General features: G+C 39.2%; 1 protein-coding gene and 1 long non-coding RNA gene across 2 annotated transcripts in view; one reads left to right on the top strand and one right to left on the bottom strand.

Annotated features, from left to right (window-relative positions):
- The window catches only part of LOC309488218, a 513708-nt gene that overhangs the window by 33610 nt on the left and 463221 nt on the right, over window positions 1-16877 (bottom strand). The gene's annotated exons all lie outside the window — the stretch shown is intronic.
- Window positions 7696-16835, top strand: kbtbd8 (kelch repeat and BTB (POZ) domain containing 8). Its single transcript, XM_082155108.1, has 4 exons — window positions 7696-7790; window positions 8917-9124; window positions 11443-12560; window positions 13673-16835. The coding sequence occupies exons 1-4, from the start codon at window positions 7775-7777 to the stop codon at window positions 14134-14136; spliced, it is 1806 nt and encodes a 601-aa protein (XP_082011234.1). The 5' UTR covers window positions 7696-7774; the 3' UTR covers window positions 14137-16835.

The following is a 16877-nucleotide window of genomic DNA, read 5'->3' as shown; positions in this document are numbered from 1 at the left end:
ATTACATTGACATGATTACTGAATATTCTCCCGAGGAACGAGATAAAAAATGAAGAAAGGCCATAGAAGTTTCTGCTGGGACCTCAGAATTCATGGCATGCAATTGGATTTGCTGAAGGATCTTTCCGTGTGGCTGCAGCAATATTGATGACAGCCAGAGCTTTCACACACGGTCGCTCACCGCTCATGCTGAGGGACTTTCTCTAATCCGATTCTGCTATTAGTGCAGGAGACCTCTCAGCCGGGGGTCCGTCGCCCTCTCCCTCGCTCTCTGTTCTCAGAGCAAAGCAACCAAAGTGAGCTTCATGGGGCTTACTGCTGTTGAGAGGGCAGGCTGAACAGACAGACAGAAGAGAGAGAGAGAGAGAGAGAGAGAGAGAGAGAGAGAGAGAGAGAGAGAGAGAGAGAGAGAGAGAGAGAGAGAGAGAGAGAGAGACGAGAGAGAGAGAGAGAGAGAGAGAGAGACAATTAGAAGGATGCTAAAAAAAGCATGATTGTACAAAACTGGATCCATCAGCTTGACAGGTAGGACAAATGATTTCCCTTACAGCAGGTTCCACTGTGCCTTATTTATTTGCATTAATAACCTGAAGGACAGATGCAGTGACCACTAAGCCTAATGAAGTGTTACGAGGGGGGGGGGGGGGGGGGGGGGGGGGGGGGGGGGGTACTTTTGGTATTATAAATGTATAATGTGGGTGGCATAATGTTACATTCAGCGAGATTAGTCTAAATATATATGCACAATACAGTAGTGCCCAAAAGTGATGTCTAGGCAAAGAAAATTTACATCTTCAAATATTATTCAAATTTGTAAAAGATTTTGTAAGCATTTTGTCTATTGTCCTTGGAGTCAATTGTTTTATTTGTAATTACGCAATGAATTGTGCGGACATTATTTTTGGCCAGACAGTCATACAAAGAAGTTATAAACACATGCAAAAAACAGGAGAGAACCAACTGATTGGGTTGTATGTGTATGTTTTTCCCTGTTACCTTTTTGTATTAATATGCATTTTTTTGCAAAAAAAAATTCCCCCTGCCCACCGGGGATGTTTAGAGGATATGCATTGACGTCACTTTTAAAAAAAATTCTGATTTCTTGTCAAATCTAGTTGTACAGTCAATCGCAAAGCTCTTTCCCACTGTGTTTTTAGATGTGTTTTGTGTGTTTTTCGGGGCATTCACGCTGAAAACAAATGCTGCTGCTCAGTCTTTTTGCCACTCAGCGGGCGTAACCACAGTCACTCCGGCTGATGGTGACATCACGCGCATACCCTCTTCAGGCTAAACTGAATGGAGATCAGTTACATTCCTCAAATTTAATACAGATTCAGGAATATAAATGATTAGGCCTACCTTATTAAGCAGTAATCAGGTAGCAGGAGATAAGGCACAGGATATCATCAAGTCCCAGGTCAGGTGATTATGCAGTCACCAATAGGTGTGTTCGACACCCGGTCCGGCTGGATGTAACCAATTGGCGAGAGTTGCCGCGCGGGAGGAGCTGAAAACGGAGACGTGAATCGGACATTTTCTGCTTCCCGTAGTGATGCTCGCGCTGTGTTTGCATACTTTACCACAGCTGAAGTTAAATAAATGCAATATTTGCCAAATACACAGATGTTTCAGAGACATTTTCATTCAATACTTTATGTACTGCTTAATACAGCATCTGTTTGTACAAGAATAAAGTTCAACATATGCCTATACTATCAATGAAGTGGGGTCTATGTTTTTTTAATCAGTTTTAATTTGATAAACATGACACAATATAACATTGATTCGCGACTACATGAAAAGCTTTTACTGTTATAAAAAAAAAACACAGATCTGTGAGCATTAGTGGAACTGAAGGTGTGAGAATAAATCAAGCGGCAACCTTCCTGTCTCTCTCTTGAAACCAACACGGAAGTGACTACAGCAAAAGAGAGTCAATCCCATATTAAACCCATGTTAAAATGTCCAGAAAAAAATTATGTTTACAGCCTGGTGCAAAATGTGGTTTTGGTCTATATAGCTCATTTTGCCCTTCATGACAACTGTGAGGGTTTATTTTTTTATTTTTTTTAACTCATCCGTTTCAAATTTATGAGGCCTTAAAGTTCTGCATAATTAAGGCCATGGCCTCTCGAGTGACAGGTGGATTGATTGCCAGCGTTACTACTAGCCGTTTGTCTATTAGCTGTTACGTCACCTCAGCTAATTTCAGCCGTTGAATTTGCCGTCTCTGTGCTTTTTTCAGTATTATTTCCTTATACAGTTTATGATTATTTCTTACAATTATCAATTAATATGTATTGCTGTGTGGTTAATTGTACTAACATATCGTCCAAGAAGCCTGGGCTCCATTTTTTCCGGTGAGTGTTTAATTTACCTCAAGAGTAAGCTGGAAACGTTCGGTTCAGTTCAAATATCAACCGCCAATATCTTCCATCCACCTGAGCTAACTTGATCCATAGACTTGATCACGTTGAGCTAGGCGGGCGTGGTTTCAACAACCAGGCACCTCAGCTCAACCCACGTCCCTTCTCTTTGCTTATTTGCGGTTATCCGCTGCCAAGATGGCGACGGCCAGCTACGCCCACTTAAGGCTTCGAAATGCTCTTCAGAAACGTACAGGTGACGTCATGCGGTGAATCTGGCCAATCGTGGAACAGCTGTGTAGTCATCAGAGCTCGACTCATTCAGAGAATGAACCAGGCTGCTCTCGAATCGCTCTCGCGGTTCTTTGATAACATATGTTACAGTCATGTGGCGTCGGCGCGCATTGCTTCAAGTCAGCCACCGATCGGTCTGCGCAGCGCTGCATGAAGTCGAACAAGCCTTTAGACTACTGAGAAGTGCATGCAAAACCAAAACGGCCATTTACCAATCAGTGGCCAATCTCAAACTACAATGGATGTTATTCAACCATTTTCAACAGATTTGCTGAACTTATGAAGGCCCACCCCTAAACCAAGCCCCCAGTGGATTGGAGTAAATCGGGTAAAGCAGTTGAAAAAGCCCATCATGGTTTGAAAACGCCCCACTGATTGGGAAACACCCACTAGTGTTCTGCAGAGATACATACCTGCATGATCTTGTGGTCATCAACTACAAATCACTGTTAGTTCAATGTCACTATGCTGTCGACTTTCATAAAAATTTCAATGCTGATCCACTATAAACATTGAAATATCAACCTCAAACAAAATGATGGTTTGGATCAAAACTTAACATTGTATCATCCATGTTATCTTGGACCAGACCCTTACCAGATAGGCTAATCTTCATATCTTTCGATTTTTTGCTACGCAACTACATCATGTTCCCAATAAAAACATTTCATTATAGTCATGGAGAATAATCCAAGAAGGCCTGGTGGCTTAATCGACAAGTTCTTCTGTGCGGAGACCCCCTGTGACACATTAGCCTAGCACGCTATCCTCTTATCCTTAGCATTCCCCTGCAAACAAAATAATTGTTCACTCATTTGAATAAGTGGCTCCCCAGCATGTCTGATAACCATTGTTAAGACACACATAGCTCCAGGAAGATTGTTCTCTCTGTGAGATGAAGCCACGAGTGATGGACATGCTACTCGCAGATGCTCGCATATTCATTCCACGTATGGGGGGTAGAGAGGCACTTTTTAAACATGAGGCGGGAAGCTTGGGCAGGTATTTACTGCTGCCTCCCATCGCTCTCCTATTTGCCTCATCATGGGTGGCGAGGGAAGAAGCGGGAGACTGAACGGTTTCTCTGAGCATCTGCAGATGCTATAACACGAGTCCCCGGAGGCATATAATAACCTATTACCTCCATCTCTGACTAAAACACACATTTAAACTACAATTACACCCCCTGCTTTCTCTCCCTCTTGCTTTTCATTTCATTCCCCTACAGCGTCTCCTCTGCAATTCAGTGCTACAGCTCCGGCAGCTGTGTTCCCTGTACACCTCTCTCTCTCTTTCTCTCTTTCTCTCTTTTGCCTTTCCATTCTCTCTTTCATCAGCCAGTGAAAGAAGTGAGATCTCACAGCCTGAGAGGTGTTTAGTGGGCCAATTTATTACCTAGTACAATTTCTCTCAGCATATATTTCCTACTGCTCACATGCACACATGAAGAGATTTAGTCAAACAGTAAAGGGAGTTTTTCTTTAACTTACTTCACATTGATTTCTGCACATTTCTATCTGTTAAAGCAGAATTTGGTGAATCAGTTTCTCATAAGTCAGATTGGCCATTCTTTACATTACACGGTTCTCTTGACCAGGGGTTTTAAATTGTTAGATGCCAAGTACCCCCAAATATGAGCATCCTTATCCTAAAAAATAAGCCATCCCCCATCCTAAAATTTAAGTCATCAATATTTTTGTCTTGTACAAAGGCCCAGTTACCCTTACTGTGAAATAATATGTCTAAAATATTATTTGGACAATATTTAATTGCTATTAAGTTACTTTATTATGTTTCTTTTTATTATAAAACTGTACTGTTATGCATTATTTATTAACTTATTTATTGTAATTAATTTAGAATGATTTATTTACTCATTTGTTTGTTTTAATGAGTCGATCTGATCTTCATACAATTGATAGTAGTAATAAACATTGATTGTAATAAAAAATTACCTCACATGACCTTGATTCCACTTCATATGGACTACATTTGCAATGTCTCTATGAACATTTTGAAGCATCAAAGTCAAGGCGAAATGAACTTTCAACAGACGGAAATCTCTCAGGATTCAATACAAATGTCTTCATTTGTATTTCAAAGATGAAAGTCTTAAAGGTCTATTGTTCATTGTCAATAGTGTAGAGATGCATGAATTACAGCTCACACATAAGTTACATTTAAAGTAAGCACCTGTCTGATGGTCAACGTGGCAAATCCATGTGACAAACTTGAACCCATTGCGGAATCTGCCTATTAAAATGACTGAATTTCTCCAGCGAAAATTTGCCAAACAATGGTCAATGTGACAGGTGTGTATGTGTATCTTTTAAAAAAAATATTGGCTACCAAAACAAATGTCTTTATTGTCAACAGCTTAAATAGAAATGCAATAAATGTCTGATGAAATTCCAGATAAAAAAATAAATAAATACAGCAGCTTATCAAGTAGCATTGCTATATGAGGGAATACTACAAGGTTAAAACCTTGCAGTGTGATTGTTGCTTTCCGCAGTCCTGGGTATATTCTGATTTTTGCAAGGAATACAGCTTTTCAGGTTTGACCTGTTCGGATTTTGAATTATTAAATCCGCTTTGCTCTGATGTTAGTACAAAGTGTGCAGTCCCAGGGACATATGATGATACGGTGCGCTGATATCAGGAAATCCAGCACTTTATATAAAAGTAGCAGGTTATGGGGAATGTAAACATAAGCAAAAAGATATAATTCAGCCAAGGCAACAGAAAGCCTTTCATTTCAGACTGGCTGGATGCAATTTCATGGCCTGTTCTAGCTGCTGTGGAGGAAAGGAATTGGGGAAAAAAGTGAAATCGATTGCCTGGATTGCATTTATGCCTTATTGGACCACGTTTTTGTGCAGTGATAGTGACAAAAATGGATCTCTAGTCTGTACTAGACTGACAGGAAGAAAAGAAAATGGGTTGAGCAGTGCCAAAACATGTGCTTTTATCCTCTGGCCTGAGAAAAGGGCTCACAGAGCCAAGAATCAGAAAGTACATCTAATATATTCCAACTCCATTGTCTTATGTGAAACAAATATGAACAATGTGTATTATTTTGAATAAATTATTAATATGCAGGAAGGCAGGAACCACTTCTGAATTTACTTAGGAAATTCTTATATAGTTCTACTTACTTAGGAAATAAATTACCTTGAAGAATTACATTGTGTGAGACATCATCCATATAAACTACAAAGGTCTGTATAATTGAAGATGAACCTTGAAACAATTCTAATGTTTCCTTGAGCTGATTGACAACAGCATGGCAATTTATCTAGAGAGAGGGAGATATATGGATTTAGTATTTAGGTTGGCATGAAATGAAAAGTCTCCCCATCGGTTTTCTAATTGCATAGATGTCTAAATGATTTCTAAATGTCATAAACTCAATATTCTGGTAAAAAGACTGACTTTTCCAATGATTTAATCCATTAAGTAAATCTCTCACAACCTGTAAATAATGTTTTTGGGTCACTTTTCACCACAAAATAAGAAAAAAGTTATTATATAAAATGATTTTCAGTTCATTTAGATCTCATAATTGTATATGATTAAATAAATAAATGTTTGTATTTATACTTTAAAAGTCTGTATACGTGATACATTTTATAAAAGTTTGTATATGTTGTAAATTGTTGTATGCTGATTTTAAAAATTGTAATACAGTAATTTTATTATTCATTGATTATAATGGAGTAAAAAAATAAATAAAAATAAAAAAATCTTAAAGTAAAACACCAGAATGCATTAAAATGAGAATTTGGGTGAAAAAGTGCTTATTTACTATAAAAATCTTATCAGTGCTAAAAGCAGGCTGGAACTTTAAACAAATAAAAAATTCTAGATTTTTCTATTGATTTTGGAATGACTCTTGAAATCACCAATATATTGTTAATTCTGTCTTAATCAGAAAACTTAAACCTTTGAAAGAACTGAATAAATGAGGAATTAATAGGTGAATAAAACTAGGCATTTGGGTTACAGGGTTCCTCAAATTGGGCTTTGTGAGGGAACTGCAGGGCGTTCATGGGTTGATTAAAACAGAAAATAAATAATAAAATATTAAAATGTAAAATAAAAAAATAATAAAAAAACAAACAAAAAACCCCACTTATTATATACAACATAATTTTATTTGTTTACCTGCATGTGACCATTAGCCAACATCAGTGAACAGTGAACATGCAAATGTGTTATTAAATTACTTACATTTTTAACTTAAAATCACGGGGGGTAGTAAATATTTTAGGTCAAAGGCAAAGGGTGGGACTCCCTAGGTTACACTAAAAACACATACATTTGTAGCATTATCCAAACTTGTCCCGGTCTGAAGCTACAAAGTGTGGCTCTGGCATGACAGCTACAGAAATCCATGTAATTGAAGAATATATTACAGTTTCTGTTACTCACACATAATTCTTTCAGGCTGATCTGGAATAAGGTTCCTCCAGTAGGCTACCATTGATTAGTCCTAAAATATCTTCTTTACTCTCAGGGAGTTTCTTCTGGCCACTGTGGCATTGTTCTTGCTCACTGGGGGTCTGAGCTTCCAATTATGTAAAGCTGCTTTGCAACAGTTACTATTGTTAATAGTACTATACAAATAAATCTTAAGTGAAAAGAAAAGAAAAGAAAAGAAAAGAAAAGAAAAGAAAAGAAAAGAAAAGAAAGAGGGGGAGCTGCTGGGTTGGTTCTGTTTACCAGGCTACATTTAAGCTTTAAGTTGTGGAAGTTGTAGTGCTTGTAATGGCATAAATGTCAATTCAATTTCAACGGGAACAGAAGACAAATGTGACGAAGAAAAGTGAGGAAGAAAGATAAGATAAAATAGATGTATCACCAGTTATTATTCAGGGCCGTAACCACCATAAACACGAGGGGCATATAAATATCAGTTATCCATAGTATAAAAACAAGCACAGACGTTCCTAATGGAATAAACTCCCCTGATATTGCTTTAACAGACGGCCTCGAAAGAAGCCCATTGGCTGTTATGGACGCTCGGGCAACGCTGATTGGCTGCTGCCTGTTTCCGGGGCTCCGTGCCATTAGTGACGTCTTCCCAGTCGCTGTGAGACAGATTGGGGAGAATGGCTGCCAGTGGAGGTTAGATCTTCTCTTCAAAATCCAAACTTATGTCCAAAAGTTGTCTAACTTGTATACGCGTAATTTATCTGTGATATTATTTTGTTTTGATGGAATGTGATAGAGTTTGACGGTTTGATCAAATATACGGCGAACTCCGGTGGTTGTTTGGATATAGGCAGAAAAGTACGGATAGGTAGCAGCTAGCGAGACTAGCTCAGCGAGAGACTGTAAACACTAGCTTAATGCTCGCTGGTTTACGATACCATTCATTCAACTACGTTAACCTTCGTTTAACTGTGTACTTTCATGACAACAATGCGTTGTCACGGTATATTTCGTGCTATGAAATGGCTCTAGCCTGGACTTGAATGGCTCAAGACCGGACTAGCCTGATGTTGTGCTAACCGGTAAAACAGCACCTGGATTAGCACAGCTAATAAGTTAAGCATCGAAACTCGCTTACTCGTAGTAACCAAACAAATGCATTTGATCAGATTAGCAGGAGAGTATTAAATGTCTGAGCATGTCAAAAGCAATACTAGTTGTTTAGACCATATGGCTTATTTTTTTCCGGATCTAGTTGCATACACATATAAGGGCTGTGGTTGGTTAGTTGGTTTATGGGAAACTTGTTTTGTCTGTTATTTTTGTCACTATGAATAGCTCTGAAACAACATTAGCAAGTAACGTTAAGCTTGGATGTCGTTGACTTTTGCACAGAGGATGTGAGTTGAGAACATCTGTTGAATGAGCTCTTTACTAAAGTCTTTGTTTTGTCAAGTTGTTGTTTAGCAGGATTTTCATTGAAACCCTGTTTTTGACTCCGCCTTTAGTTCTAACGAAAATCAAGGGCTAGTTAAGCGTAAAAATGTCAGTTTAAAGGTTCGAATTAGGGCTGTAAAATCGATTAATCGTATCTAACACAAAAGTCTGTTTACATAATATGTGTGCATATGTATTATATTTATATATAATATATATGTCTGTGTGTGTAAACTGTATATACACACATTACTGTGAGTATATACTGTAAGAAATTAGAACGTAAAACTGTCACTGTAAAATAATCCTACTTGTAATTCATGTTGTTTATTGCCGCTATAAAATGCCATCATGTCAACTGTCAAACGCTTTTTTCTTGTAGACATAGGAAAGCTGTTACAAGTACAGAATGGGACTCCAGCAAGCACAAGTTACAACGGGGTAGATGCCCTACATGCCTGTAATATCCTCCAGCAGCTTAAAGCCTTGTACGACGAAGCTCAGTTGACTGACATTGTCGTGGAAGTGGACCATGGGAAGACATTTTCTTGTCACAGAAATGTCCTCGCTGCCATCAGCCCTTACTTCAGGTAGCACCTGCACAGACCCCACCTCTAAACTTTAAGTATCAACCGTTTTTGTAACATTTGTTGAGAAATTGCAACATATAGCCTAGATTGAAACACAGACCCTTCATTCATTGCAGGTATGATGTATAAATATTGTCATTCAATTATTTATTATTCACGGATATGAAAGTTTTAAACTGATTGATTAGACAGTCAGTGTTTTCCTGTTCATTTTGGCTGATAGCGATACTTATCAGTCGGCATGAAACGGAAGTTGCGATCGTCTTTTCTCCACTAATGTGACGTACATCTAAGTGGAACTGCTTCTCGAACAAGAACAATGAAGGACGGGACTTTTTGTCCATCGGGAATTGATTGTATCATTGGATTGTTGTGGTTTGGTATTGCTGTGATCTCATGTGAGTGACAGTTTGTCTCGCCCTCATGCCTGTAAACATCATCAGTGTTGAGAAGAGATTTCACTGCAAGAGACATGGGAAGTTACTGAAAAATAATGTATAAAAAAAAAAAAGAAGCAATATTCCATAAATAAGAATTGCACATTTTTATTTCATGGTGACTTTAATTACAAAAGAAGACGTTTCCTGGTTCAATACAAAATGAGCTCTATTGGCAGCATTTGTCCCTCAGTTTATATAAAAAATCATGTTTACAGTAAAGATGCTTACAGTGTAAGTGCACAGGGACAGGCAATTAACATTAAAATATCTACTGTTTCAAGAATATTGCTGCAAGACTTTGTTGGCATGAGACTAATGTGATAAAATCATTCAAGACATTGTTTTAAAGGTTCAGCAAGTGATTTCTTAGAAACACTTTTGATATGTAAAAATCAACCCAAACAAACAGCCCTCCCTTCATTGCACAAACTGCACAAACCCTCAATGCGAAAAATAAAGCGAAGATGACAAATAAATGAGAAGAACAAAAAATTAACATACAGTACACAAGAATATATACTGTACAAGTAAGAGTTTGTTGTTAGTTGCCAGCAGCTCCAGACAAGCAATTACACTCAAAACTGTCCTGTTACTATAGATAACATTTCAATAACTGCATATCTTGGTTCTGTGAAACCACAAAACCAATGTTACTCGCACATGGAGAAGAAAAATACCACAACCTCGGCATCCGTTTTCAGGCCTTCCTGCTTGGGTTTATTAATGCAGATTGTCTATCGTTCTTACTACTTTGAGTAAAGATAAAGGATGGAGCAAGATTTGTTTTGCAAACTTGAATCAGTCATAAACTTTAGTGCTCGGCTAATGTATGCACCGTTATTGATACAGTTAATACAGTTCTTGCATGTGCACCACAATAAATTAGAAATATACACATCAGTTTGTTGATGGATATACACTTGTTATGCTGATGGTGAGGAATTATAGTTGCAACATCTCATAATGTACCTCAGAATAAGTAGCGTATCACTGAGAAACGTCCTGCCCAAGCCGCCCTTGCGATGGAAGTCCGGGTTGAATAACTAGTTCTTCCAATGTTTCATCATCGGACTCGCGCTTGGATTGATATGGTAAAATCGACGCCATTGTTACTGTCTTTGCAGTAGGCCCTCAGAAAGGAGGGATTTAGAAAGACTGATTCATCTGACGAGTCGTTTGAGAATCATTGAAAAATGTTGTGATGTGCAATGTATATTTTTGACCTTTGCAAGTAAACCTACAACAGTAGGAGACAAACAAAATTAGGAACCTTTAAAATAACATAATAGGGGCACTTTAATGTCTCTCAGTATAGTAGGGTTAGGTATCATTTGAATTTTAGCGATTCCAATTTTGCGTATTGATTCCGATTCTTATCTTAAAAAAAAAAATCATTCACATTTATTCTAAGTCTTTTTGACATTTTGTTGCAGCTGAATACCATGAACATAAATCAACAGGCTAAAGGACACTTGCACAAGGAACTTTTGCCTATGGTTTTAACAAAAATACCACAGCAAAAACAACTAGCCTAACTAATATACATGTCAAGCATTAGTAAAGACAAGTAAACACTCAGTAATTAAATGAGAACAAATAAACAAATTAGCAACAATAGCACAAATTAATACAACCGATCAAAGATACAAATGAAATAAACAGTGTTTTAAGATTTTCAGGTAGGTCTTGTTCTTTAATAGTAAACTGTAATCAAATGTAAAATAACTTGCAGGATTATTAGGCTGCTGTCACTTTAATACAGAATTCACGGATCCAATATACTGTTGCACCTGCATTTTATTTATCAACTGTTTACAGTGATGCATAACTCCTGCTTTGTTGTGTTCACATTGTAATGGTGTTTTGTTTTATCTTCAGATCCATGTTCACAAGTGGCCTTACAGAGAGCAGTCAGAGGGAGGTGCGGATTGTTGGCGTGGAGTCAGAGTCCATGCATTTGGTTCTGGACTATGCTTACACCTCACGGGTCACTCTCACCGAGTCTAACGTGCAGGCCCTGTTTACCGCCGCCAGCATCTTCCAGATCCCAGCCCTCCAAGACCAATGTGCCCAGTTTATGATCAGCCGTTTAGACCCTCAGAACTGCATTGGGGTCTTCATGTTCGCAGATGCCTATGGCCACCAAGAGTTGCGTGAGCGTTCACAGGATTACATCCGCAAGAAGTTTCTGTGTGTGATGGGAGAGCAGGAGTTCCTTCATCTGACCAAAGAACAGCTGGTCAGCATTCTCAACAGTGACGATTTGAACGTGGAAAAAGAGGAGCACGTGTACGAAAGCATTGTACACTGGTTGGAGTACGACGGTCCACGGCGGGAGGTAGATTTACCTGAGGTTTTTGCCAAATGCATCCGCTTGCCCCTGCTGGACGAGGCCTTTCTGAGCCGTATACCCCCAGCCTTCGCCCTGGCCTTGTCCAGGGATTCCTCGGATAAGGGTTGGCTCAACGGCACCAATGGCTGTCCACAGCGGCTGGGTATGACTGCATCCGAGATGGTCATCTGCTTCGATGCAGCTCACAAGCACTCAGGGAAGAAGCAGACCGTGCCTTGCCTGGACATTGCTGCCGGGAAGGTGTACAAGCTGTGCAAGCCGCCCAATGACCTCAGAGAGGTCGGCATTTTGGTCTCATCAGAGAACGACATCTTCATTGCTGGAGGCTATCGGCCGAGCAACAGCGAGGTGTGCATCGACCACCGCGCAGAGAGTGACTTCTGGCAGTACGAACATGCTGGCAACAGGTGGCTCCCACGGTCGCCCATGCTCCGGGCACGCATCGGCTGCAGGCTGGTGCACTGTTGCGGGAAACTCTACGCTCTGGGTGGTCGAGTGTACGAAGGGGACGGACGAAATGCTTTGAAATCCGTGGAGTGCTATGATACCAGAGACAACTGCTGGACGGCGGTCAGTCCCATGCCGGTGGCCATGGAGTTCCACAGCACAGTGGAGTATAAGGACCGCATCTATGTGCTGCAAGGTGAGTGGGGTTATTGCAGAGTCGCCTGAAATCAGGGTCATCAAAGTGTACAAACACATATATCCTTGTAATTCATTGGCCTGTCATGTCTTCTAGCTCTGCTTAGGTGATAAGGTCAGATGGGTTAACCTCTCTCAGCAAAATCAGCAATAACTGTGAGCATAAAAGAGCTAGAGTAGCTCTTAATCTTTAGGTATGCACCGACGTTTCAGCCCCTGAAAAAAAGTGCCATTGGAAGTTATTGGTCAAAATAAAAAAAATACTAAAGGGCAACTGATATTTTGCTGGAAAGAGCTGTGTTTTTAGTTGATTAGCCCATCATGCTTCAGTCGCAATCAAGTTTTGATATTGTGATGCTTTACAATTTGATTGAATCATGTGTGGTTAAAATTTTTTTATAGTCTATATTACACACTAAAACATGCATAAATACAAATTTACACTTTTCTCGGTTTAAAATATATTGGTAGCACTATTTTAGTGTCCTTGTGACATGTATCACATGTACTTACTGTAGTGTACTTTTTTCAGTTAAGTAGTTTCTTTTTAACACTGTACAATAGAGTTGTCAAAAAGTGCCGACTTTGGTACCAAGTCGGTTCTGAAATTTTTAAAAAGTGCTGTTGAGCGGACTCGTAAATACCTTTGATTGCCTATTGTACTCACGCGCTCATCGGACATGTCTGATTGGCTACAGTGATCAGCGCTTCAAAAACATGTTGTAAATATACATCAATGACGCTCTTCACCGAGCGCTTGCACAGATACAGACGGGAGCAGAAAGCTTGTGCTTTCAAACGCTCCCGTTAAAACACTTTCAAACACTTCCGTGTGCTCTCAAACGCTCCAGTGCGTTGATCATTGTAGCCAATCACAGACATGTCCGATGAGCACGTGAACACAATGGCCAATCAGAGGTGTTTACGATTCTGCCCAAAGCGTCACAACTCACAATTTAAAAATGTAAGTTCCGACTTGCTACCGAGGTCGGTACTTTTGACAACTCTATTATACAATATAAAATATTAATTTGTGATGTTATATTTACATATTTAGCAGTATTGGCAACCAGTTTGGATATTGATCATTCTTTTATTACGACTCTTTCTCAGGAGAGTACTTCTTCTGTTTTGACCCTCGCAAAGACTACTGGGGGCATTTACCGTCCATGAACGTTCCCCGTGCTCAAGGCTTGGCCGCCCTGCATAAAAACTGCATCTACTACATAGCAGGCATCTGCAGGAACCACCAGCGCACATTCACCGTCGAGGTGTACGACATCGAGCAGAACACCTGGTGCCGTAAAAGAGACCTCCCCTTCGAGCAGGCGACCAGCCCCTACATCAAAGTGCTCCTGCTTCAGGGCCGATTGAATCTGTTCGTTCGAGCTACGCAAGTCATGGTAGAAGAACACGTGTTCCGCACCAGCCGCAAGAACTCTCTCTACCAGTACGACGATGAAGCCGACCATTGGACAAAGGTTTACGAGACGCCGGACCGCCTCTGGGACCTCGGCCGACATTTTGAGTGTGTGGTAGCCAAACTATACCCTCAGTGTCTTCAAAAAGTGCTGTGAGTGGCGATAAGGGGGAGATCATGACACAACGGGCTGTTTGAGACAGCTGATCAATATTTTTGGAGGAGGGGGATGGTGGTACTGCTCAATACATGGTGCTGTCTGTGTCCCCAACACCAGAACTGCAGGGGAAGTCTTAAAGCGTTAAAGGTTTCAATCAATAAACTTGAGGGTGCTTTTCGAAAAAGTAAAAAAAAAATCAACAACAGTGTTTTACGTTTGACTATTGTGCACAAAGCACCCTCACAATTGCTTGTTTTACAGTTAGAAGAGTGAATCATAAGTGCAATTATCATTTTTTTCCTTCTTTTTTTCATGGATGTTCAGTCATTTCTGCTCCATTGTTTCTTCAAAGTTTTTGTTGCTGTTTGGCTTGGTTGTTGGCATGCATTGTTGGCGTACATGAGCAGTTGATGTCCTTAAGGACAAGCAGTATGTCAACAGCTGAGTAAAAAAATAGAATAATAGGTGAAAAAAAAAAATATTTATAGCTATAAATATTCATACGGGTATGATGAGCGATTTTGCTCACTGTTAGTGTGAATACTGTTTTTTAAGTTTTTTTTTATTGTCTTTTCTTTCAGTTTTTCAGATGTATAAGTTGACCCATGCCACCTACAAAGAGACTTTCTGTGGTTTGCTTAAGAACTTAGAGAAGTTTGATTTAATAATGGATGTTATTTTGTTTGCCAAGATGTGGTTGTATTTTAATTTTTTTTTATCTTACATTTTTCTTTTTCCTTTAAGTCAACCCATGTTCTATAACATCACAGCAGTTTGTAATTTTCATTTGGACTCTGCTGTTGAGCCCAGCTCCCACGTCAAAATCTATATCTTTGCAATTTCACATCACCAGCCAGATCTTTAGTGAGGTTACAAGATTATTCTCAGTCTCCATATTGGAGAAGAAAAAAAAAAGGATACCAGCATTGTGTTGCTGAAATCAAAAGTGGGCAATTTGTTGACAGCCAATCAAACAACAAGAACAGCTCCGATCAAGAGAGAACATCAAGCGGGTTGGAGAAGAGGTGGCCAAAATGTGGATGCTTACATTCCACTGTCATTTATCGAGTCCTTGTATCTGAAACCTACAGGTGCAGTTTGAATATAAATGCCTCCAAAATGCCAAAACGTGTTCAAGGAGTCCTAGCCTGCACCCCATGGCAGCAATAACAGGTGTTCTGTCATTGTTTCTCAGATAAAGTGCATTAGAAACTTAAGCAATGAATAATTCCAGGAAAAATGGCCTTTGTTGGTTAACGTTCAGTGAGATGTGTTGCTATCCAGGGATGTTACAGTGCCTGTTCATATGAAAAGCCCAGGCATCATTTGATGGTGTGAGCAAAGCCTATATGAAGTCTTACAGTACACTTTGCTTTTGACTTTAGAAAAGGTCTGTTTTGCAAATGAATCCAGTCCTCCTATATATATATATATATATATATATATATATATATAGCATTCATGTACTCACACATGCCCTGTAAATGAACACTTTCTTTTATTTCTTTCCATCCCCTTATCTTCCAGTCGCAAACTATGGAGAAGAATAATCGTTTTTGGTGCTGCTTTTTTGACAATCTTGTACAGAATATACAGTGATTTCACAGCCATTTGTCGTTGCTTGACGCTTCCAAAAGTTGTCAGTCTTCTAAGTTATTGTCTCTCGACATCTGTTTGTTTTTTTCCGGCCTCATGTTTATTTGGTCATGCAGGTTCCTGATTTTGCACTACATTATTTCCTCCCTTGAAAGCGTCTCAGAATATAGAGCTCTGTTTTCAGACACGGAGACTGAGGACGTGGTAAGCGGCGTCTTTAAATAGGACAGCTGATGCGCTCTCATGTCGGGCTCTTCGGGGCCTGCGAGGCCGAGCCTCATCTGGGGTTTTGGTGAAGGGAGAGGGATGAGAAATGACATTGGCTTTGGTGCAGTTGGCCGCACGTTTCACATACGCTCAGTAGCACGGGAACCAGAAATGGACACTTCTCAGGATTATTGTTGATACACAGTACTGTATTTAAATGGTTTGTTGTATGTGTAATATACTGTACCATATGTTTGCTGTACTTGCACAGTTTTTGTAAACAGGATTTTTTTGTCCTTTATTTCTAACTTGAAAAGTAGATTTTTTTTTGGTTTGTCTGTTTTTCCTCTTTTCTGATGGGTGTGTTTTGCTTTTTTTTTTTCTATTTTAATATTTACTCTCTTAGGTTTGTTAGAGTTTATGATTTTGCTCTGTTAAATTGTGAATCACAAAACACAGGACATTAACACAAGCATTTTTTTTTTTTTTTTACAGAGTGTGTTCTTTTGTTTCTTTGTGATTGCGCCAGTCTTAAAGAACACAAAGCATTACAGAAAATAAGTTATGGCAGTGCTACTTTCCAAAACACCAGTCTGTCAGATGTTAAATAAAAGCTTTGAAAGAATTATAAATTATTCTTTTGTGTAGTTGGCTGCTGCAGGTGTGAATGCTCTACAGCCACTTCTTTATTTTTTTTTTCTCAGCTTGCGGTTAATTTATCCACAGAAGTTAAAACAGTGTTTTATTTTCCTTTTGCATTTGTGCTTTGCATTTTATTTTTTATGTCTTTGGTTTGCTTGTATGTATGGTGTGAGTTTAGTAAACATTCATTGATCTCTACTGTGAAATTCACCTTGCACATGATTTGAAAAATAAAACAATAAAAAAGTAAATGGTGTTATGTTTTTATGAGTGAATAATTGGTAGTTGACGAC

Source organism: Leuciscus leuciscus, assembly GCF_965113295.1.
Source record: "Leuciscus leuciscus genome assembly, chromosome: 23".
Classification (NCBI taxonomy): Eukaryota; Metazoa; Chordata; class Actinopteri; order Cypriniformes; family Leuciscidae; genus Leuciscus; species Leuciscus leuciscus.
This window is presented reverse-complemented; position numbering and strand designations above follow the sequence as displayed.